The sequence below is a fragment of the Megascapheus bottae genome, chromosome 1, assembly GCF_031878675.1.
Source record: "Megascapheus bottae isolate mThoBot1 chromosome 1, mThoBot2.hap1, whole genome shotgun sequence".
Classification (NCBI taxonomy): Eukaryota; Metazoa; Chordata; class Mammalia; order Rodentia; family Geomyidae; genus Megascapheus; species Megascapheus bottae.
In genome coordinates, this window is record NC_143509.1 from 57,757,017 (window position 1) to 57,781,768 (window position 24,752).

Below are 24,752 nucleotides of genomic sequence, written 5' to 3' on the forward strand. Positions count from 1 at the left end.
GGGCGGCGCTCCCAGCCCCGGCCCCTGCGCGCTCGCGGGCCTGGCTGTGCGGCACGTTCGGCGTGCTCCCGTTGAGTTGGGCACTGGGAGCCTTCGCCTTAAGGCAGAAGAAAAAAGAAAACTAAAGAAAAAAAAAATCGTGAAAGTTTTGTGAACTGTAAACTCCCTAAACACGTTACCCAGACACGCTGGCATCCCCCCGAACCGCTCTCCCGAGGTTCCCAACGCGTGCGTGCATGCGCACCCGAAACACACACTTAGACTCGGCGGTGCCCGGTGGCCACACGTCTTGTGGCCTTTTGGAACTTCTCTGAGAAACTGACAGGTTTTCTATTTACTTCTTTTTTTAGTAGAAAGTTTGCCCACCCACGCTACCAGAAATGCCCTTCGTTATGTTAAGTTTCTTCTCAGATCCCTAAGGAGCACGGGCCTCTGTGGACAGAAGATGGGCACTGGAGGAGAAGGATTCCTAAGATTCCCTTTCTAATGATCTGGTGGGAGTAGACCGGGTCCCCCTCTAAGAAGTTGGGGGCTGGGGTTAACGATCTCCATCTTGGCTAGTTCAGTCTTGTTCTCGCGGTTGGAGTGAACGGTCAGCACGATGACTGGGCAAGAAAAGTCTAGGTAGGAGGCGGCAAAAGCAATGGTGACTGTAGGTTCATTGTTCTAATCAGGCGGCGGCGCGGACACCTCTGCCCCTCGGTGATTGGCCTGCCGCGGGGTCCTCACGCTTGTCCAATATGGCGGCGCCCAGTGGCGGTGTGAACTGTGAGGAGTTCGCCGAGTTTCAGGTGACGGGATTTTCCTCCTGTGGCGAACTTTCCCTACCTTTCGTACCCCAGATCCTCTTCCGTGTGGTAGCTTGGGAGGGAGTATAAGCCAGTTTTGGGGAAAGCGGGCGTTTCGAGGCTGTGTGGGCTTCACGCCCCTGGAGGTCACGGGGGGCGCGCGGTTGGCCTTGGGGAGCGAGGCCGCGGCGGGGTGGGGCGGTGGGGCGGTGGGTGGCTCTCCCCGTGTCCCCGGCCTTCGCTGGGACACTGTTCAGTCCTGCCGCGGTGGGGAAGCCGAGCTCGGCCTCTGAGTAGGGATGGTAAATGCTCTGGATTTTGAACTCAAGTTTTCAGCCTCTGCCATTAACCTTCTTTTAAGCCTACAGGTTTGGTGGGTGAGAAGAAAACGGAAAAAAAAAAAAAAACCAACTTAACGACACAAGAGAATAAAATGTTTGCCCAATTTACTGTTTGCAAGCTTGGGAAGATTAATGCTATAATAATTCTGGTGCTATTTATTTCCTGCCTAGATTCTCCAAGGGAAGAAAAATGTAGTAGTTAAGAAAAAATCTATATTTACTTTTCTTTTACTGTGCTAACACCTGCGGGCTAGTTCTTACTCAACTTGTGAATTCAAGAACAGAGATCTAGATTTGATTGAAGTTGCGGTGAAACTTATTTGTGAAACTTATTTGTTCCAACACAGATGTGTGTCCTGTTGCCTAGAGTTCAATTTATTTATTTTTTATTTTTTGCTAGGCCTGGTGCTCGAACTGAGGGCCTGGACACTGTTCTTGAGCTTTCTCAAGGCCATTGCTCTACCACTTGGGCCACATCACCATTTCCGTTTTTTTCTGTGTATGTGGTACTGAGGACTCGAACCCAGGGCTTGGTGCATGCTAGGCAAGCTCTGTACTACTAGGCCACACTCCTGACCCTAGAGTTCCATTTAAAAACCATTAATGTATGTATTTAAACTAAAGCTACGGAAAAATATGTTTATATGTCTTGACCTATCTATAGTGTCAAAAAAGAAAAATGGTAAGCTTAGAGTAAAAATTTTCTTTGGTGCTCCCATACATTTGAATAATTTGTATTGTTATTCTTGAAGATAACTTCAGCAAATTAACTTACTTCAGAAATGGACACTGGGCCAAAGAAATTTATGTGTTAGTTGTTCCCTCTTCAGCTGCTTCTTAGACAAGAATCAGCCTAACAGCCAAGTTTAATATGATAAAAGTGTTGTGTAAATGCATATACTCTTGGAAATGTTTTGTTGGGGATTGAGCTCAATGACAGAGCACTTGTCTTATTGGTAAACCTTCAACCTAATCGCAAAAATCTTGGGGCCAGAAATGTTAAATAGGATAAAATGAATTTTTTTGAGTTCCAAGTATATTGAATATTTTTATTTTTTGTCAGTCCTGGGGCTTGAACTCGGCCTAGGCACTGTCCTTAGACCTTCTCAAGGCTAGTGCTCTACCATTTTAGCCGAGCACCACTTCTGGCTTTTTCTGTGTATGTGGTACCTAGGAATCAAACCCAGGGCTTTATGTGTACTAGGCAAGCACTCTACCCTACCATTAGGCCATGCTCCCGGCCCCTAATTATTTGAATGTAACCAGCCCATTGGTAGCTTTCACCTTATTGGATAACCTTACTTGAGTTAATTAGTTCATAGAAGTGAGTAGCAGTAGCCTTAAGGTCAGTAAGAAAGTGTACCGAGGGTTGGAGATTTACCTCAGCGTAAGTGTCATTGCCTGGCAAGTGTAAGGCTCTGACTTCAATCCTCATTTCTGGGGGTGGGGGGTGGGGGGGTGTATGTTGCTTTGGGGTGGGGAGTTTGGCCTAGTGGTAGAGTGCTTGCCTAGCATGCAGAAAGACCCAGGTTTGATTCCTCAGTACCACATATATGGAAAAAAAGCTGGAAGTGGTGCTGAGAATCAAGTGGTAGAGCTCTAGCCTTGAGAAAGTCCAGGACAGTGCTCAGGTGCTAAGCTCAAGCCCAAGACTGAGGAAAAAAGAAAAGGGTACCAAGAAGTGTACCAAGTAAGGATTTAGATACTCTGGGTTGTAGTACTGCTTTTGCCGCTAATGATCTTTTGATCTGGATCTAATCACTTGACTACATTGAGAATTAACTTGAATCTTTAAGATGAAGTGACATTTAAAATTATATAATGATTTGATTTTCTAAAACTAGATTTCATTGAGCTGATAAAATACCTTAACAGTGTAACACCTTTTCTGGGTGTGTATGTGTGTTGTTGGGCATTGAACCTAGGTTCATAGTATTCTGCCACATTAGTATTCAAAAAGGCTCCACCCTTGCATTTTATTTATTTATTTTTAGAACTTTACTACCTGCCCAGGCTGGCCTCAAATTCTTGATTATCCTGCCTGGACCTCTCACATAGCTAGCTAGCTAGCCTGGATCACCGTGCCTGATTTTTTTAGTTCAGTTTATTCTTATTTTTAGAAAAGGGATAGTATGCTAATACCAGCACTTAAACTCAAAGCCTCAGGCTTTGTGTTTTCTTGCTCATGGTTGGCACTCTACCACTAGCCATATCTACAGTATGGTATTTGTGCTAAATAATTAGCACATAATTTTCAAAGGTTCTCTATCCTAGCTAGCCTCAAATTTTTTTTTTTTGGCCAGTCCTGAGGCTTGAACTATGGGTGTGAGCACTGTCCTTGGGCTTTTTCAAAGCTAGTGATCTGCCACTTGACCCACAGCACCACTTCTGCCTTTTTCTATGTATATAGTACTGAGGAATGGAACCCATGGCTTTGTACATAAATTATATTGCATACATACTGTTACCTCTGTCTATGATACCCCTGATATCTTCTACTATCTAACACTCAACTCAATTATCATCTTAATTTCTGTCTGAATACTGAAGGGATTTTATTTGTGTCTTCAGTTTTCCCACGTTTTATGTCCCCATTTATATTAAGTTTCTTGTTTTCTATCTTGTACAAGGGTACTCCAAGGATATGCAGCTGGTGGGCACCCGTTATGGACTGTCTTGATGTCCACATTGAAACTCCTATCTCCTGGAGATAGGGCCTTTAGGGAAATAACAAATGGAAGAGTGTCGAAGCCAGACATGACATATACCTGTAGTTCCAGCTACAGGGGAGGTTGAGAAAGGTAAATAGCTTTGAGCCCATTAGTTTTGAGTCAGCCCAGCTAGGCCTTAGGAAGGCCTAAGGCCTAGTATGAGATTGAGGAGTCATTTTTGAGTAGTGGACAAGATGATCAAGAAGTATTTTATTAAGGCTCATTATTATTGTCACTGACTTTGTTCAGGACTCCTTGACATTTTTGCAACTAGCTTTTCAGCAGGCCTTCCTATCTTCAGTCACTTTAATATAACCTTCCTTCATCCTGATACCCATAATGTGATAGCATCCTACGGTTACCTTCTGAATTTTAGAATCCAACCATGTATTGAACTTTAGGGCTCAGATAGTACTAAACGTGGCATACAGGCTTTTTGAAGTCCAATTGTAAATACTTCTTCCTAGACATACTTCTTATCACTGTTCTTATTCTTTGTGTGCACATGTGCCCGTCGTGTGTGTGTGTATACTGGAGCTTGAACTCATTGCCTGTGTACCATCCCTTAGCCTTTTCACTCAAGACCGCAAAGCTGGCGCTCTGCCACTTGAGCCATAGCTCTGCCTTGGCATTTTTTGTTGGTGAATTGTAGGTAAAAGTCTCAATTTCCTGTCTGGACTGGCTTTGAACTGTGATCCTTAGACCTCAGCTTCTTGAATAGCTAGTACAGATGTGAGCCACCGGCATCTGCTAACATGACCAGTATTGACACGTTTTTCTCCCATCCCTTCATATCCAGTGTATATTTGAACCGAACTCATTATGCTGTTTGCCATTTGTAAGCCTTTTTTCAACCTGTTACTGTGCTGAAATATTTTCCTTTTGACCCTAATCTGAGATCCACTTCATAAGTCATCTCCACAAAGTCAATGAATACTCCTTCCCAGAATGTCTTGGTGCTTCTAGTAGGACTGTTTATTCACGTATTCACAATTGATTTTGAGTCATATGGTAATTAAGTGTGAACTGAATGGATTATTTTCAGCCTTCACCTCGGTTCCTATTACAGCGTAGCATACCCAGCAGTGTCCTGTTCCTATCCCTGTGGCTGCTGGTAGTGAAAGGATTCAGGCAATTGCAACCAACTGTGTATTTCTGGATTAGGGAAAGCAATAATGTGAACAGTGGTGCCAAAATAGGGTTTGAGGAGTAAGTTCTGTTTGAAAAGAACATCCTTTGAATGGGGTGTGCCTCCAGATAGCTTCAGACAGAGGAAAAGGAGTAGAAATGTAAAGGGGGTTCCCAGGTCATTCATGGGTTATATTGTCCTTTAGTTATATAAATGTCCTTTTTCTTTTCTTTTTTCTTTTTTCTTTTTTTGCCAGTCCTGGGCTTGAGCTCAGGGCCTGAGCACTATCCTTGGACTTTCTCAAGGCTAGAAGCTCTACCACTTGAGCCTCAGCACCATTTCCGGCTTTTTTCTATGTATGTGGTACCAAGGAATTGCAAGGCAAGCACTCTACCATTAGACCAAACTCCCGGCCCCATAAATGTCCTTTTTCTAAAACCTCTTATTTACAGTAAAAGAAAACAAAACAAAAAAGCCCAAACTGGTGGCCGGGTGTGGTGGCTCACACCTGTAATTCTAGCTACTCAGGAGGCTGAGATCTGATGGTCAAGGTTCAGAGCCAGCCCGGGCACAAAAAGACCTGAGACTCTTTATTTCCAGTTAACCTCTACAAAGTGGGGCTTGGCTCAAGGGTAGAGCAGTAGCCTTGAGGTGAAGAGTTTGGCGACAATGGCCAGGTCCAAGGGTAGGGTGCTAGCCTTGAGCTGAAGAGCTCAGGGATGTCCAGGCCCAGAGTTCAAGCCTTATGACCCACAAAAAACAAACAAACAAACAAAAAAACTGGCTCAATTACTAAGAGGTTCTAAGAGGTTTTTCTGATAATCATAAGATTAAACTATAAAAACTATAGAAATAGAAAAGTTGCTGTACTCCCATTATTAAATGATAAGTAAATTCCCTTCCAATAGGATGTGACTTTTGTTCCACAATTTAAAATGCAATTCGTAATAACATAGCTCAATAAATATAAAGTATCAGCCTAAAATTAAAACATTTATCAAATATCTTCACATTTTTAAGGATGAATGATAGTAGAAGCTAGAAGCACTGTTAAACTTATCTTTTTCTATGATGTAGAAGTTGGTAAGTGTTCCAAGACCTACCTTGTACCACTTACCGTCACAAAACCACTGATCTGAATTTCTACATTGCCTCTGAGGACAGGTATTGCAATTATTGTATATAAGGTCTATTCTGTCATGTCTTGTGATGTCTTCCATATGTCTTTTTGTTAATTTTTTATTGTTATTATAAAGGTGATATACAGTGAGTTTCCGTTTATGTAAGTCAGGTAAAGAATTCATTTCTTTTTGTGGTCATGGACCTTGAATTCAGAGCCTGGGCCCTTTCCACTTATAGTTTTTGAGTAGTTGATTGGAGATAAGAGTCTCATGGGGACTCTTCTGCCAGGGCTGGCTTTGAACTGTCATCTTCAGATCTCAGCCTCCTGAGTAGCTAGGATTACAGGCGTGAGCCACCACGCCCGACAAGCGTGCATTTCATTTTAGACAAAGTCCCCTCTTCTCTTTCTCTCACTGTTTTTCCTTCTCATCCTCATCCACAGGTTGTGTAGTTCATTTTCAACAATGTCTAGTGACTACCACTGCTGCATTTGTTTGCTCTTTGTCCCTTCATTTCTGTGTCTCTCCTTACACTCCCAAAGACATATAAATGAACAAACAAAACAAAAAGAAAAGAAAACAATAAAGAAAGAAAGAAAGAAACCTCGTTTCCATTTCCTGGCTCGTTTCCATTTCCTGGAGTTCATTTTGATAAGTATTTTCTATATGTCTTCTTGGTGAATTTGTATGTGTGCCAGAGAATGCTATTGGGACCAGGCATTGATAGGATAATAATACCTTATAAATGATTGATGTGATTTATGAACAGTACTATTGTGTGTATATTCCTTTGCTCTTGGTCTGAGAGCTACCCTTCTGTTTTCTTTAGACTCTTAGAGTTGCTGTACATACTCTGGCACTTTTTCCCTGCAAGGAAACATGAACCTGAAGAAGTGATTTATTTAGTTAAATTTACCTTTTCCAATTTTGATAGAAATTATTTCTTTCATATTATTCCTTACCCCCTTTTTTTTTTCATTTTTCTTTGCCTTGTATTTTTTTGTCACATTTAAGGATATCTTACATTATGAATATAGCATAACAAGGCCTGATAGATCTTTCTGTGGTGGTAGAAATATTCCACATTTGTGCTATCTATGTGCGGTAACCCTAGTAATGTGGCTCTCTCCACCTCTTTAAATATGCTAGAACAACTGAAAAACCAAACTTTTGCAATTAAATTGAATTTTAATTTAAATAACCTTACATACTAATGTCTACCATATTGAACGCTCAACTTTAGTTCATGTGTTGGTAATCCATCAGTACACAGAGTATTTCTCAGTTCATATTTGTAAGTTCCATTGATGAGACTTCATAGTCAATTGATTCATTGCCTGGTTAATGTAAATAAATTCCCATTATGTAAGGCCCTTAATAGTACATCCAAATTGTTTTATTGAAGAGTGATATAGCTATGGTGATTAAAATACAGCCAATGTTCAATTTCAAAAGCTGGTTAAAGTTCAGTCAGTAAAACCTTAGGAAAGGTTAGACTGTGTCATCTTTCACTTACTTTGCTACATCGTCTCCTGATCCCTTCAGTTCTATTGTTCTCTAGTCCATAGTCCATGTTTTAATTTAAGCAGATATTTTAAAGACACAAATCTGATCATGTAGCCTCACAATAGTTAAAACTTTTGGTTTTTTTTTTTTAGTAAATACTGAAATCCTATTTCATAATACAGAAGTGGGCCTTATACATTTGTTCCTTACTCTTTTTTTTTTTTAACTGAATCCATTAACTTTTCAGTTCATTTAACATTGTATTTAAATAGCTCCTATCGTGGTCAAGCTATATAATTTTTTCTATGTAATTCAACTTTCCCTCTATTAAACCTCTCCTGGTTTTTGTGATATTGCAGTTCTTTTCCTCTATATTTAAAGGCTAGAGTTCTTTCTTCACCATTGGTTCTCTGCTAATGTCATGGCTTGAGGGAAAACCGATTTGTACATAGAACTCTACCCTATAATGTCTACTTTGCTTATATAATCTTAATAGGTAACTCAAATTTAACAGAATTTCAAACATACAAAAAGAGCGCCAATACCCTAACCCTTGAGATTCTCGGCCCTTTGCTTCAACAATTAATTCATGTTTGTTCCTGTTTCAGCAGTACATTCTATTGCCACTTGACCCACCTTAGCAAGACTATTTCAAAGTATATTCGGGAATCATATTTTTTTTTCTTTGTGAATATTTCAGACTCTGAAAGATTACTATTTTTTTAACAATTCCATTGTTACAGTTAACAGTAAATTCAAAATATTGTTTAATGTCCTGTGATTAGCTCGGAGAGAATTAGATCTTCCTGATCCTTCCAGATCTTTTCCTTCCCCTGTCTTTCCTGATCCTAATCAATTAGTTAGATTTCAAACCTAATTATTGTGTTTCTTTTCTCACGCCCCTCCCCATTTATGGACACTGTATAATCATTACTATAAACAGTGAACTATATAAAAAGAATTGCCAAGTTAATATGTTCAAATTATCACCGGAATAATTACAGCCTATACAACGAATGCCATCAACAAAAGATGCAGAAAAAAAAGACAAGATAATAAACAGGGTTAGATCTACCATTTACTTGAGGTTAAAAAAAAAAAAATCCTTCAGAACATAGGGCTTGACCTCTGTCCCTGAGTGCTTTTTGCAGTGGTTATAGTTGGAAACAGTTTGTAATAGCTTCACAGGATAGAATATTTTCAATGTGCAGAAAAAAAAAACCAAGTATATCATTTAATATATTGATAATGGTTAACTTTGGATAATTTTTATGTAAAACTTTTCTAATTTTTCTGAAATGAAAGTAATACTTTAATAAGTGAGAAATGAAGGAGTTTCACTTACGGATTTAAGTTTGATTGATAGAATGTTCTATTGACAGTGACAAACAACTTTGCTTTCATGCATATTAATAACAAATTTTAACTTGGATGTTTTCAATAGTAATTATGTTTCTAGCATAATGTATTTCTGTTTTCTTGATGATTTTTTTCAGTGAACTTGAATTGTTTTTATTTTGTTTGTTGGTGTTTGTTGATGGTGCAGGGGTTTGAACTCAAGGGATTGCATTTCTAGGCTGGTGCTCTACCCCTTGAGCTATGTCCTCAGCTCTTATTGTTTATAAATTTAAGGAACCATTAAAAAGGAGGGGCTAAATGTTAAAATTCGGTCCCAGAGTATATGTTAACTGAAGAATGTAGCTAGTGCCCAAGTTTCTAACTTTCTGGTCTCAATTTGGGGAAGAAGATGTGCTGTTCAAATATTTGTTCCTTCCCTTCCTTCTTTTCTACCTTCTTTTTTCCTTCTGTCCCAGAGGCAGAACACAAAGCCCAAATACATGTTGTACTACTGAGAGGCACTTAGCAGTCTTAAGTTTACTGCCCTTTCAGCATTATTTTTCCCTCTCTCTCCCTCCCTCTCTCCCTTTCTCCCTTCCCCTCTCTCCCCCTTTCCCCCCTCAGTTAGTAGAGTCTTGATGAGGAGGAAAGGAAAAAAAGGAGATATATAAAGTGAAGACCTAGGTTTCATCACAATTTCTGAATTTCCTACTAACTACTAGTTAAGTTTTACATATGTTTTTCCAGTGTATTTTGCAGTGATGCAAACAGTAGGCCAGTGGTTATGGAGAACGTGTGGTAGTGAAGTTCACGAGAAGCCATTTTGAGCTATATAGTGGAGTAGGAAAAACATACTTTTTGCTAAGCACCATGCCAGCAAATGGAATTTAAATACGAGCAAAGCAGTTTCAAACATAAAGATGGTCACAGCTGAACCACACAGATGGTGCCCACTATTAGAATTATTATTACATAATTTGCCTATAATCTTGTAATAAAAATTTTCTTATGAATGTACTATATTTGGCTTTGTTTCCTCACTTCTAAATAGAAAGGATTGTGAAATATCCAAGACTTTATTTTTTGCTTCAATACTTACTTTTTAAAAAAAAATCATTGACCATACCATTTAGGTAATATTCTTTTATTTTAAATGTATATAGGAATTACTCAAGGTGATGAGGACAATTGATGACAGAATAGTACATGAATTAAACACTACGGTCCCAACAGCTTCCTTTGCAGGGAAAATTGATGCCAGCCAAACCTGTAAACAACTTTATGAGTCTGTAAGTGTATCTTTTGAGTCTCTCTTTTGTGCTTTTAATTATGCCTTTCTTTGCAGGCAAAATAATTCCTTTGACATATATGTAAATTGTGATTAAACACTTCATGGTTCCCTGCCCACACTTGGGGAGATATATGTATTGTATGTATGTATGTATGTATGTGTGTGTATATACATCTATGTATGTATATATACATACATATATATATATATAAAGTTAGACTAAGTTCTACAAACAAACCAAGTTGTATCTCATACATGAATCTGTGACGTGATAGTTCTGAAAATGAGAGGAATAGTTTTTTAGCCTCTTTGTTCACAGCCTTTAACTTAAGGAGACTTTGTACACAAGGTGAAATGTAAAGCAAGACAGAACAAGAGCAACAAGGGTTTGACTCAATCCTAAAAGGCCAGAGTTGCTAGAAGAAGGAAGAAATAAAGCCCTTCACACCTTCTAGATCCTTATTTCTTTTTTTTCTTTATTTAAAGAATGTATTAACATTGATTTTTATATCATAGATCCTTATTTCTTGAAAAAGCTGCATGTGGCAGTTGCCAGAGAGGCAAAGCTACAGATAAATGAACCTTTCCTGAAGCTTTGGTTTTTCAAGAATATATTTTTTCATTTCATTGTTGTACCTCTGTTTAATTTCCAGAAGCAGAAGGAAAGCTCTAGTACCCAAATATCATAGTCCTATAAAGAAAGTATTACATAAAGCCTAAAATGCATTTTTCAATCATCAAAAATGTTATTTACATATTGCAGCTTATTTATATCAAATAATTTGGAGCTTTCGTTGCTTATATTTTCTGCTTTTATAATGAAATATGTCATCTTATTCAGTGATCAGCTAAATATTGTAGTTTTTAAAAGTTGCAAAGTGTGGACTTTATTGAGTAGTTTCCAGGAGTAAAAGGATAAATTTAAGTCCTAATTTACTGTGAGGTTGACAGCTCACTTCATTTTTGTAATCTTCCTAATAAGGTGGAGGTTTATATAGTGTCATGATTTACAACATGGATTCCAAATTATATTATATCTTAGCTTTGCTGTGCCCTGGGTAGGTGACCTTAAACATGTTATGCAATCTCTGCCTCTAGTTTATAGGATAATTAGGGTAATAAGTGAGATAATATAAAAAGCTTATTTATTTTTATATTTATGTACAATAATAATAATAGCTGCTATTATTGTTGATTATTTCAGATTGGGCTTGCATAGTGCCCAACCAGTAAGTACCATTCAGTTCCATTAAGTATTGTCCTTGTTGAGAAATCTGTGAAATAAACAGGTTATTCATAGTCTCCCTGATCCAGCTTCCATCATAGCAATTGATATGTAAAGTTATTATGAAGTATGAGTTCTAGAAATTCCAAAGATCAAAAGTATACTCACAATAAATTTTAAAAAATTACAGTGAAACAAATTCTCCCGACTAATCACATTACATACTCTAAAATGTAAATCTTAGCATTACAGTCAGTTCTCAACATAAACATAAAATGTCATTGCCAAACAAATCTACAAACTTAGAACTGTCCTTTACAAATACAAATGTTTGAGGTTATCATCAAATCATCAAATCTGGCTACATACTAAAACAGAGGAAGAAATTTGTCTATGATCATGGGAATATGCTTGAAAAAAGACCATTATGCCTTGGTTAAAAAAAAAAAAGATGTGAGAAATATTTTGTTAGATTATTTGAACAGGTGAAGGTTATTAAAAAATTCTGTCAGATAACCATACTTGAAATCCTCACACACAGTTGTCACAGCAGTCTGTATTTCATGTATAGTCCCTTCTTTTGGAGTGGACAGTACTGGGACTTGACCTCAGAGCCTCATGCTTGCCCAGCAGGCACTGTCATTGCTGAGTTGTTTGTCTAACCTTTCTCCCTCCTTGTTTGTTGGTACCAGTTTGCACTTAGGGTATTATGCTTGCTTAGTTGGCACTTGAGTTGTGCCTCCAGTTAGTAAGGCCCTGGGCTTGCACTCAGGGCCTGAACACTGTCCCTGAGCCTCTTTTGCTCAAAGCTAGCACTGTACCACCTCTGGCTTTTTCTGTTCATATGGTACTAAGGAATTGAATTCAGGGTTTCACACATGCTATGCAAGCACTGCACCACTAAACCACATTCCCAGCCCTGCAGCGAACTTTTTGCTGGTTGTTTTGGAGATGGAGTCTCCTGAACTTTTCTGCTCAGGTTGATTTTTTTTGGCCAAAATTCCTTCTGGTCTCAGCTTCTTGAGTAACTGGGATTATATGTGTGAGCAACTGGCATCCAGCTTATGCTAGTTATTTTTGATAGGATATTGCTTCCTGTCTAGGCATGTGCTTATACCTTAATTCCTCTATTTTAAGCTTTCTGTCCTGAGGATACAGGTAACCATGACCAGTTTCTTTCCATTAAGATGGATTCTAAACAGACTTTGCTGCTTAGGCTAGCCTGAAACCTCAGCCTTCCCAAACTAAGCTTCTCAAGAGCAGAACCACTGTGACCAACTATTGAAATCTCGGAAACTTTTCAGCCTGAACTGTCCTCGAGCCACAATCCCCCTTCTATTTTCAGCATCCCCAAGTACCTACGATGTTCCTCTAGGGCCCAGCCTTTGGTTTTTTGTTTTTGTTTTTGTTTTTTTTTTTTGCCAGTCCTGGGCTTAAGCTCAGAGCCTGAGCCCTGTCCTTGGAATTTCTCAAGGTGAGAGCTCTGCCACTTGAGCCTCAGCACCACTTTGGCTTTTTTTTTCTATGTATGTGGTACCGAGGAATTGCACCAGGTCTTGGTGCATTCTAGGCAAGCACTCTACTGCTAGGCCAAAACCTCCCGGCCTTTTGGTTTGTTTGTTTGTTTTTTAAGCAGCACTTGCGTGCTTCAGCATCTTGACCAAGTACATATAGCATTTCTTATTTTTATTGTAACTAAGACCTCCAGGCCACTTAGCTAATAATCTCTTTTCCTGTTGACAGTGTAAGACTGAAAAAATTTGAAGGGATTAAAGAGGAGAACTAGCAATAAGGGGACAGAGGCCAAAAGAGTCTGAAGGGAAAAGTCTAGCAAGGGCACTATAGCTAAGAGGCATGGTGAGGAAAGACATTCAGACCTCTGCCTTCTACCTTCGGCACTACCATCTTTCATCTGTTTTAAGATTGTTGAGTTGATTCAGCATAATTTCAACCATGCATTCAGTAAATAAAAATTGTTTTTAAAAAGCATTTTCAGAAGTTTCATTCAGCAAGAATTTTAAAATACTAAAATGTGATAAATTGGTGTGATTTCTTTACCCCATTTTATTCCTTTCTTCTTTTAGTTGATGTCAGCTCATGCCAGTAGGGACAGAGTTATAAAAAATTGCATAGCCCAAACCTCAGCAGTAGTAAAACGCCTTCGAGAAGAGAGAGAAAAGAATTTGGATGACTTAACGTTATTAAAGCAACTTAGAAAAGAACAGACAAAGGTAAGTTGAGCAAAACTTACATTCTCAAGCAAAGGTTTTATAGCCTTCAAAATAAAGGCAGTTTTTAATTTTAAGTAAGTATGATTATATTTTTTTTAAAAAAAAGATGACAAAATTAATGACTCCTGTTTAGTGAGTTATCTTATTCCATTTAGGTATATGTTAATAAGTAAATGTATTTTATAAGCAGATATAATATAATAGGTTTTTTGTTTTTTGTTTTTTTTTTTTTTGCCAGTCCTGGGCTTGGGCTCAGGGCCTGAGCACTGTCCTTGGGCTTTCTCAAGGCTAGCACTCTACCACTTGAGCCTCAGCACCACTTCCGGCTTTTTGCTATGTATGTGGTACCAAGGAATCGAACCCAGGTCTTCATGCATGCTAGGCAAGCACTCTACTACTAGGCCAAACTCCCGGCCCCTAGTATAATAGTTTTAAGCAAAATAAGCATGAAAGGCTGGGCACTGGTGGTTCACACCTATAATCCTAGCTACTCAGGAGGCTGAAATCTGAGGATCATGGTTCAAAGCCAGCCTGGGCTCAAAAGCCTGGAGACTTTTTTTTTTTTGCCAGTCCTGGGGCTTGAACTCCTGAGCACTGTCCTTGGGCTTTCTCAAGGCTAGAGCTCTACCACTTGAGCCATAGCACCACTTCAGCAGTCGAACCCAGTTCTTTGTGCATGCTAGACAAACACTCTACCACTAGGCCACACTCCCGGTCCCTGGAGACTATCTCCAATTCACAACCAGGAAACTGGAAGTGGTGCTGTGGCTCAAGTGGTAGAGTGCTAGCCTTGAGCTGAAGAGCTCAGGGACAATACCCAGGCCCAGAATTCAAGCTCCACAACTGACCAAAAAAAATAAAAGCATGAGTTTTTCATATTTATTTCTTTATTTGTTTCCTGCTGTATAGGACAAAGGATCAATACAGATCAATATCATGTCATATCCATATCTATTTTTTGATGATTACTTTGAAAGGAAATAATAAATACATTTGAAAAATCTGACTTTTGATTTAATTCTGTAGAAATTACTTAACTTTAGAATATCATCTTGAGCCATACAAATATAATATTATTTGAATATTTAGATGTACTAGTAGTACCTCAAAATTAATTTTTCTATTGTGTAGAAATTGTTATGCATCTTTGGCTCTTTGAATCATCTTTGTCCCCCTTATCCAACATCCCTGCAGTTTTTCACTTTTAAGAAAGTAGAAAGGAAATCCTCACCCAGGATTATCTGAGAGAAGCCTTATTTTCCCTTGACAAACAATGTAGCTAGAGTATAAGCCTCAGAATATAATTAACGTAGCATATTTTGTTTCCTTATAGTCCTTAAGTGTTGTAATACACAGCACATAGTCATCCCTCTGTACCCTAGAGATTACTTTCAGGACCCTATTCTCCACTCACCATTAGTACTAAAATCCACAGATCAAGATACAAAAGATTTGTACGAAGAGGCATAGTATTTGCATATCTCATACACATTTTCTCTTGTATTTTAAATCACCTGTAGGTTACTTATAGTACCTAATATAATGCAAGTGCTACATAATTGTTAGCTGGATTGTTTAGATAATAATAGTCAGGACAGGACTGTGGGCCTGAATTAAATGGTAGAGCTACTGTTGAGCACATGATCAAACTATAGCACCACAAAGAGAAAAATTACAATAGAAAGTAATTACAAGGAAAACAAATACATATGTTACTAAGTACATGCAGTATTTCTCAAAGATTTTTCATACACAATTGTTTCAATCAACAGGTACAGAACTTGCAGCAGGTTGGTTATATTTTATGTGGAATACATTTGGTTTGGGTTTTGATTTGTATAATGTCAAAATTGAAAATTACAAAGAACTGTAAGGAACTGCCATGTACTTTTGCCTCTATTCTCCTCTTGTTTACATTTTGTTCCACCTACTTTACAATCCATTTCCTGCCCTCTTTTTCCTTCTTGTAATTCTTCCTGCACTCTTCCCTTCCCTCTCACAACATACTACACACATTTGCCTGGTTATGTTTGAAGGTGTGTTTAGACTATTGTACCTCTTCACCCTTAAAAACGTTTGCTTTTTAGGTGATCACTATCTAATTATCAAAATCTTGTTTGTATTTTTTGTGCCCGTGAAGCAGAATCTTGTGCTTCATACTAAATAGTTGTGAAATTTGCCCATTATTTAGTAGATGTAGCCAGATTTTGATAGAGGATCTTCCATCTCCGTAGCCATGTGGTGGGGGGTGGGGGGATCTTGTGGCACACAGGTGAGCAGACTAGATTTTCATTCTATCATTTGAGTGCCTCACTACACTCATACCTCAACCATTATCTGCTTCTTTCTTTGCTCATGACCACTATTATAGGTCTAAACTCCATACCTGCGTATGCATCAGGAAGTAGGATCTTTACCTGATGAACTTTGGCTCAGTTGGCTTACCCTACCCTCAGTATGATGACTTACACATTTATATACATTATTTATAGATTTATATATACTTATGTATGTTATATATGTACATGTTTTAATATAGATTTATTTATGTATTTATTTATTTATTTTGTGGGTCATTGAACTGGACACTGTTCCTGAGCTAAGCTCTTTAGTTCAAGGCTACTGCCCTACCCCTTGAGCCACAGCTTCCAGTTTTCAGCGGTCAATTGGAGATAAAAATCTCAGCTGGCTTTGAACTGCAATCCTCAGATCTCAGCCTGTGAGTAGCTAGGGTTACAGGCGTGAACCACCGCACCCAGCCTATGTTTTATAAGTATATATTTATACACATTATTTGTATAAAGCAGAGGTGAATCTAGGTAGCTTTGGATTGGGTTTCTTGAAGATGATTTATAAAGAAAAATGCACAACAGAGCTTTGAATTCAGAAACTGAAAGCTCATTATAAGTTCGTCAGAATAGAGTAACTTGTAGAGAGCAAAGTTTAGAGTTAAACTAAGTGTATAGGAGTAATTATGCCACATTTAATTATTCCTTAGCTCTGATCTATCCTTTTACCATTATGCCTGGAAATAATTAATAGGACTCACCAGCTGCAGGGAAGGCGTTTGAAAACAATCAGTGAATTTGCTTTCCAGCCTATAATGTTGCAGGGGTAGAGGGAAAAAATTAATTGCATCCAGAAATGGGGAAAAGTGACTACTTTTTTCTTCAAGTTTTCTGCAAAGATTATGGGACCAGAAAGAGAGCTCTTAAAATGGTTCCAGCTCTTTCTTTTTGTTTCTATATAAAGGAAACCACGATTCAGAACTGACATCACAAAGTGGTAGACCAGGGACTTTAATCCTCTCTTCTAACTTTGGGTTCTGTCAATCTCTTCACCTAAAGTTGTGACTAATAACTAAATTTAGGTTGTTTTGTGAGCATATTTTATATGCAGAGAAAAAGTTCCTTATTTTCTTTCTACCAAGTCCTTAACTCAGAAAATGTACCATCCTGGTTAGAACCCTGTGTTCCAACTATTAGTGGCCACTGATAATTTGTTTACTTATTTAAGAAACCCCCAAAAGAAACATCTCAGAGCTGTGTGTTTGTAATATTGCCACAATAATTAGAACTTGGCTGTAATATCAACAATGTTCTAAATAGAGTAGGAAGAAGAGACAAGTTATAAACATAAAGGTATAATTTCTTAAGTTCTGGTTTTCTGTCTGTTTCCATTTAGGTGAGAATTAGATTCTATAGCGAATTAAAGACTGGCATACCATGCAATAGCAGTTCCTTTCCTTTTCTCTTGATTCTCTGGGACTTGTTGGATGAGACTTTACATCAGCCAGGGGTTTCTGCCCTATACTCAGCCCATAGTTAAGGGTGAGGTGTTGGGACAGGAAGACAGAGGACGCTGTCTTTTCTCTGTCATTGTTTTCTCTTCATTAATTGCATAAACCTCTCCCCCTGTGAAATAAGAAAATCATGTAAACCTCTTTTTTCCCCCACTTCCCTTGAAATAATTGAAAGCAGTTATGAAGACTCAGTGATATATTATTATATTCTATTCTTCAACTGAAGGGTTTTTTTTAGTTTGTTTTTTAAGCTGTTATTTCTTTGGCAATCAGTTTAGAGCTTGACAGACTGATTCGGGGGCTGCCTGGGGAATTGCTCGGGTTTGTTTTTACCATATGACAGGTTCCTTTGGTAGAAATCTTTCCCTTAACTCCACATTTCTGCCATTCATCTGCCTATACTTTGGTACTAACTGTGAAAGGAGCAGTCCTTAGAACAGATTTCAAGTCTGAGCTGTCTCTTGATTTGGTCTGAATTGTTGGCCAGAGTTTCATACTTGTGGTTGCCTGTTCTTTCTGAATCAGGCCTGGTATCAGAGTCATGACATATTTAACCTGTAGTTCATGCTTTTTTTTCCCCCTTAATTTTCCTGAATATTTTTAAGCTCTTTCCTAAAACTAACTAGCTTCTCTCCTTTCTAGACCTTCTAATCATTTGTGACCAGAAATATTATATATCTTTCTGTATATTCTTCTTCCTATGTCTGGTTTTCTTCCGGAGTTCTATTTTCTTAATTCTTTTATGTATATCAATTTGCCACTTTCTTGTTATTATTTATTTGTCTGGACTTTCTTTGCAAGTGTATTTTCAATTTCTAGAACTATAATTGTCCTACTCAGGGACATGTGAAGTGTGTGTGTGTGTGTGTGTGTGTGTGTGTGTGTGTGTGTATACTAGTTTGGGGGCTTGAATTCAGGGCTTTTGTACTCTTGCTTGGTGTTCGACCCCTTGAGCTACCAGTCCAGCATTTTACTGGTTATTTGGCAATGGAGTCAGAAGGACTTTTCTGTCTGTTCTGACTTGAACCAAGAATCTCAGCTCCAGCCTCAGAGTAGCTCGTGTCAGGCATGAGCACTGACACTCAGCCTGAGTATGCATTTTAATTTTTTGCCAGTCCTGGGGCTTGAACTCAGGGCCTGAGCATTGTCCTTGGACTTTTTCAAGGCTCTACCAGTTGAGCCACAGCACCATTTCTGGCCTTTTCTATATATTTGATACAAAGGAATCAAACCCAGGTCTTCATGCATGCTAGGCAAGCACTTTACTAGTAGGCCAAACTCTCAGTCCTTGAGTATACATTTTTGATAAATACTGTCATGGAAGTTACACAGCATTTCATAGTCCCACTAGAAATGTACTAAATTTCTGTGCATTAAAATTTCTTGTACTCTAATCTGATTAAGATTGATCAGATTGTCATATATGGCTTTTTTTTTTTTTTTTTTTTTTTTTGGCCAGTTCTAGGTCCTAAGCTCAAGGACTGGGCACTGTCCTTGGATACTTTTTTGCTCAAGACTATTACTCAGGGCCGGGAGTTTGGCCTAGTGGTTAAAGTGCTTGCCTAGCATGCATGAAGACCCGGGTTCGATTCCTCGGTACCACATACATAGAAAAAAGCCAGAAGTGGTGCTGAGGCTCAAGTGGTAGAGCTCTAGCCTTGAGAAAAAACCCAAGGACAGTACTCAGGCCCTGAGCTCAAGCCCAGGACTGGCAAAAAAAAAAAAAAAAAAAAAAAAAAAAGACTATTACTCAGCCACTTGAGCCACAGTAGCACTTCTGTTTTTTTTTGTTGTTGTTGCTGTTTGTTTGTTTGTTTTTGTGGGTCATGGGGCTTGAATTCAGCCTGGGCACTGTCCCTGAGCTCTTTGGCTCAAGGCTACTGCCCTAACCTTGAGCTTAATTGGAGATGAGTCTCAGGTCCTTTTGTGCCTGGGCTGGCTTTGAACCTTGATCCTCAGCCTCATAAGTAGCTAGGATTACAAGTGTGAGCCACCGTGCCTGGCTGTGTTCTGTTTTTTTGTTTTGTTTTGTTTTTTTCTGTGTGTGTGGTATGAGGAATCAAACCCAGGGCTTCGTGCATACTAGCAGACACTCTATCTACCGCTAGGCCATGCTCCTAGCCCTCATTTTGTGTATTTTTATGATTGAATAAGATTGAACTTCTTAAAAATGTGTTTGTTGTTCACTTGTGTGTCTTCTGGCAACTGCTTGGGCAAAGTTTTGAGAGCCATTGTTCCAAAGGATTTAATAATTGATATGGAATGAGAATATTATGTCAAAGAAGGCCCCCAGGTCTATACCATTAACAGTCAGTATATTAGAACAATAGCTACTTGTGAAAATATAATGGCTTGGTTTTGCTCTTTCCACTCATAACTTAATTTTTTCTCCTTTCTTACAGTTGAAATGGATGCAGTCAGAACTCAATGTTGAAGAAGTGGTCAATGACAGGAGCTGGAAGGTATAAAATAATGTTGATTCTTGGAGTAAGTAGGAGGGAAATAACACAACCAAAGAGGAAAAAAGAAGAGTGCTTGGTGGCTTTCCAAGGAAAGCAGAGATCCTTCACTGACAAGCCAACTGGGGCTTTTACTTTTCCTTATGGTGGTTGGGCTCCTGCAGTTAACTTCAGTGAAGATATAGCTTGTTACAGCATATGAGAGAATTTTTGACCTGCCATGGTAACAGAATTGGAAACATTCCTTGTGTCTCCTAATATTAACAGTAGACATATTTGATATCTAGAGTTTTTACTGTAGGGAACTGAGACCTTTGAGGATGTTACTAAAATTAATCTCTTGGGCTTAGTTACTTCACATCAATCTTAATCTCATCAGCTGCTCTGTGAGGTGTTTCTCTAGCATGTGATCATGAAGCTTTATGTTGGATATACAAATTATGATTTTAGTTTTCTGGAAAAGTATATACATTTACCCTTTTCCAAAAGGTGAAAAAAACAATGTTCTTGGCTGGACTGCTGTTTTCTTAGCTGGCCATCTGAGTTTCATATTCTGCTTCTGAGTACTGGCTTAGCTTTTTAAATTCCTAAATTCTTCCATTTAGTAACTATCTTATTTCCTTAGTGCCTTACTTTTAGAAATAAACATTTTTTCAATATATACATTTATTTAATCATTAAAAAGAAGTAATACTATTATTATTTTGGTATGTAGTTTTCCTCCAGTTTTTCATGCATGTACATTCTTTTAAATTTCTGTTTCTGTTTAACTATCCTAGGTGTTTAATGAACGCTGCCGAATTCATTTCAAGCCTCCAAAAACTGAATAAAGAAGATTTTTTTTTCTAAGGGACCGGGCCATCTCATCAGAGCTAAGCATGACAGACATCAACAGGGTGGGCTTCCTAGAGTGATTTCTGAGCCAACTGTCCAAGTCCTTTTGTTGATTTCAGCCCCACTTAGCCAAGAACCCAGGTCTAAGTAATTCTGATAATTATGAGTAATCAACTGCTGTTTTATACTGATTCTGTAAAAAAAAAAAAAAATGTTTTGTAAGTATTAAAATAATTTTCTCACTTGGTGTATGTGTTTATTTGATGGCTTTCCAAGCAGAGATAATACGTTCTTATAAGAAAATTGGCACATTTTCAATATCCGATTGTGCTATACCTTTTGACCTTTATAAATTTATTGGTATGGTATGAATGTTTACCTTTTTTTCATCATTGTCATGGATAAATTTGAGGTTTTTGAGGGTTTTTATTTTGTTGCTTAATTGTTTTAGTGGGGTTTTGTTGGTTGGTTGGTTTTTGAGACAGGTTCTTAACTATGTAGTCTAGGCTGGTCTGGAACTTACTACTTATGATGTGGCCTAGGCTGGCCTTGAGCCCTATGAGCTGCCTCCACTTCCCAAGTACTTCCCACCAAGCTTAGCAACTTTGTCTTTTTATTGTTGTGGGTTTATTATTATAAAGGACAATACTGTAAGGTAGACACTGTCCAAAAAGCGTTTATTATTATAAAGGACAATACTGTAAGGTAGACACTGTCCAAAAAGCATTCTCCTACTATCATTTATCTTGCTGTCAGATGTAGTACTTTGATTTATCTTCTTTCAGATATATAAAAACTTAATTTTTTTTCCGGATTTTTTTTTTTTTTCCCAGTCCTGGTCTTGGGCTCAGGGCCTGAGCACTGTCCTTGGACTTTCTCAAGGCCAGAGCTCTACCACTTGAGCCTCAGCACCACTTCCAGCTTTTTTTCTATGTGTGATAACGAGGAATCGAAACCAGGTCTTTGTGCATGTTAGGCAAGCACTCTACCACTAGGCCAAACTCCTGGCCCCTGGAGTTTTGTTGTCGTTGTTTGTCAGTCATGGGGCTTGAACTCTGGGCCTGGGCATTGCCTCTGAGCTCTACAGCTCAAGGCTACTTATCCTACTACCCCTTAAGCCACAGAGCCATTTCCAGTTTTCTAGTGGCTAATTGGAGATAAGAGTCTCATCAGCTTTAGTGCCTAGGCTGGCTTTGAACCTTGATCCTCAGATCTCAGCCTCCTGAGTAGCTAGGATTACAGGCATGAGACACCATGCCCAGTTGGACAGTTTTGTTTTTGTTTTTTCTTTTTTTGCCAGTCCTGGGCTTGAGCTCAGGGCCTAAGCACTGTCCTTGGACTTTCTCAAGGCTAGAGCTCTACCACTTGAACCTCAGCACCACTTCTGGCATTTTTCTATGTATGTGGTACCAAGGAATTGAACCTGGGTCTTCGTGCATGCTAGGCAAGCACTCTACCACTAGGCCAAACTCCTGGCCCTGGTTTGTTTTTTAATAGCTACTGAAAAGGGAATCCACAAAATTCAAAAAAGGAAGAGAGAGAAGGGTGTAGTGATAGTGAATAAGTTGGTTTAAAAAACAATTGCTGGGGCTGGGAGTTTGGTTTAGTGGTAGAGTGCTTGCCTAGCATGCATGAAGACCCAGGTTCAATTCGGTACCACATACCAGAAGTATGGCCAGAAGCCAGAAGTGGTGGCTCAAGTGGTAGAGTTCAGGCCTTGAGAAAGTCCAAGGACAGTGCTAAGGCCCTGAGTTCTGTCCCCATGACTGGCAAAAAAAAAAAAAAATGATTGCTATAAGCTGGGTGTGGTGGCTCACGCCTATAATCTTAGCTACTCAGGAGGCTGAGATCTGAGGAGGTTCAAAGCCATCCTGGCACTACAAAGCCATGAGACCTATCTCTAATTAATCTCTAGAGTTTGGGAAGTGAGTCTGTGGCTCAAGGGTAGTGTGGTAGCCTTGAGCTGAAGAATTCAGGAACAGCGCCCAGGCCCAAAATTCAAGCCCCATGAGCCCCCCTCCCCCAAACAAATAAACAAAAAAACAGTTGCTATAGCTAGACATGATAGCTCACTCCTGTAATCCTAGCTACTCAGGAGGCTGAAATCTGAGGATCACAGATCAAAGCCAACCCAGAGCACTAAAGTCTGAGAGACTCTTAGAAGTGATACCTTGGCTCAAAGGGTAGGCAGTAGCCTTGGGCTGAAGAGCTCAGTGTCAACACCCAGGCCCAGAGTTCAAGCCCCAGGACTGACAAAAAAAAAAAAAATTGCTGTATTGTAGGATTTGGTCATTGGAAAAAACACAAAGTAGGATGCTTATATTAGCTTTTTCTTCCTGTTCATAAATTTTCACAAGCTTAACCAGTTAATATTATACCCATTTGGTTATTTCACAGTTCTGTAGGTCCTAAGTCCAGATAGATTTGACTGGATTATTTGTTTAGGGTTACAAGCCTGAAATCAAGCCAAGAGCCAGGCCGGGGGGAAATGTGCTTTTTAAGCACAATGAATTTGCTGGCAGAATTTAAATCATTGAGTTATAGAAGTGAACTTATTTTGTTGGCTGTTAGGTACCAGTCAGCTCCTAGAAGCCACCCATATTTCTCAACACATGCTTCCATTTTCAGATTAACAGTGACCTCAAATCTTCATCTTTGAAATCTCTAACATCCTTTTGTTTTTGGATAGATGAAGTCTATCCCAATGATACTTTTGATTGACTCCACTAATCTTAGTTACATCTGCAAATTACTTTTTAAATTACAGTGTGATGTGTCATTCACAGTTTGAGCAATCTTGATGAGCAACATGAGGATTCTGTCTACTATAATGATCTAAACATGAGTCACCTGACTTTAGCCCAGTAGATTGACCAGTTGAGTTTCTGGTAGACTGTGTCTTCATTACCTTGACCTTTGCCAAAGTATGCACTTAGAAATGAGCTGGACAGTCATAATGTCCCTGATTAATAAAACTGGAATATTTACTGTGCATGATTATTAGGATAGTGATAGGCAAAACAATGTATGAGCTGTGAATATATCTCAGTGCTCCATCAGTTGAGCCACAGCACTACTTGCGGCTTTTTTCTATGTATGTGGTACCGAGGAATTGAACTTGGGTCTTCATGCATGCTAGGCAAGCATTCTACCAGTAAGCCAAACTCCTGGCCCCTCATGAGCAAATTTTCTTAAGTATAAGTACTGAAAAAAAAAAAATGTTCTGCCCTGCACCGGTGGCTCACACTTACATAATCCTAGCTACTCTGTCTGAGATCTGAGGATCGTGGTTCAAAACCAGCCTGGGCACTAAAGTCATGAGACTTAATCTCTAATTAACCATCAGAAAACGAAGCATTGTGGCTCAAGTGGTAGAGTGCTAGGTATATGAAGCAACACCTGTGATGTAATAAAAGTTCTTTCTGCAAATGTTTGAATGTCTTGCATATTCTATGCAATGTTTGCTACTACTAAGACAACAAAACAAAAATGACTTCTCAAAGAGCTTACATTTAGTGAGAAGAATGACAACAGCAAATAATTAAGTTATGTATTAGGGTAAAATGTGATGAAAGTCTTTGAAAAAATGTAGAGAAGTAAGGAATGTCGGTGGAAAGTTTCAAAACCTCAACTCACAAGAGGACATAACAATGCTATTGGTTTTGGGGGGATATGTAGCAAGTACAGTAATAAAATGTAGTTTTTGTGATGTCATTCTTATTTGTAAGTTTTGCTCCTGAGATATTAGTGGACAAATGGAGTAGTAATGTACTATTGTTATCTCAATAGTCTGGTTACATCCGAATGATCACGATTTGCTTGTAAGTGAACATTGTCAAATATGGTGGTCCTACTTTAATCATAAAAACGAATACCTGGCCCAGAGGTGATCTGATCAAACATGTTCAAAGATTAGATAGGTTACTTGTGGCTTTTCTGTGTGCTTAGCCTTATAAAGTGCCCTTGATTAACATGG

At 38.7% G+C, this 24,752-nt stretch overlaps 1 protein-coding gene across 3 annotated transcripts; it reads left to right on the forward strand.

Moving 5' to 3' along the window:
• The first annotated feature begins 7 nt into the window (after positions 1 to 7).
• On the forward strand, positions 8 to 21,018 carry Mix23 (mitochondrial matrix import factor 23). Of its 3 annotated transcripts, XM_090345481.1 has the most exons (6): positions 14 to 325; positions 675 to 791; positions 10,098 to 10,223; positions 13,535 to 13,681; positions 19,886 to 19,945; positions 20,722 to 21,018. In XM_090345481.1, the coding sequence occupies exons 2-6, from the start codon at positions 741 to 743 to the stop codon at positions 20,770 to 20,772; spliced, it is 435 nt and encodes a 144-aa protein (XP_090201607.1). In that variant the 5' UTR covers positions 14 to 325; positions 675 to 740; the 3' UTR covers positions 20,773 to 21,018. The 3 variants fall into 3 exon arrangements, with proteins under 3 accessions (XP_090201623.1, XP_090201607.1, XP_090201615.1); XM_090345497.1 differs by lacking the exon at positions 10,098 to 10,223 and having other exon boundaries at positions 8 to 325; XM_090345489.1 differs by lacking the exon at positions 675 to 791 and having other exon boundaries at positions 15 to 325.
• Positions 21,019 to 24,752: the final 3,734 nt, after the last annotated feature.

What these genes read in the sequence shown, in the direction of transcription:
- Mix23 (XM_090345481.1), top strand. Translation starts at nt 741, where the DNA reads ATGGCGGCGCCCAGTGGCGGTGTGAACTGTGAGGAGTTCGCCGAGTTT. An exon ending in TTAGAAAAGAACAGACAAAG is followed by an intron (nt 13,682 to 19,885) that starts GTAAGTTGAGCA and finishes CCTTTCTTACAG; the next exon opens with TTGAAATGGATGCAGTCAGA. An exon ending in TCAATGACAGGAGCTGGAAG is followed by an intron (nt 19,946 to 20,721) that starts GTATAAAATAAT and finishes TAACTATCCTAG; the next exon opens with GTGTTTAATGAACGCTGCCG.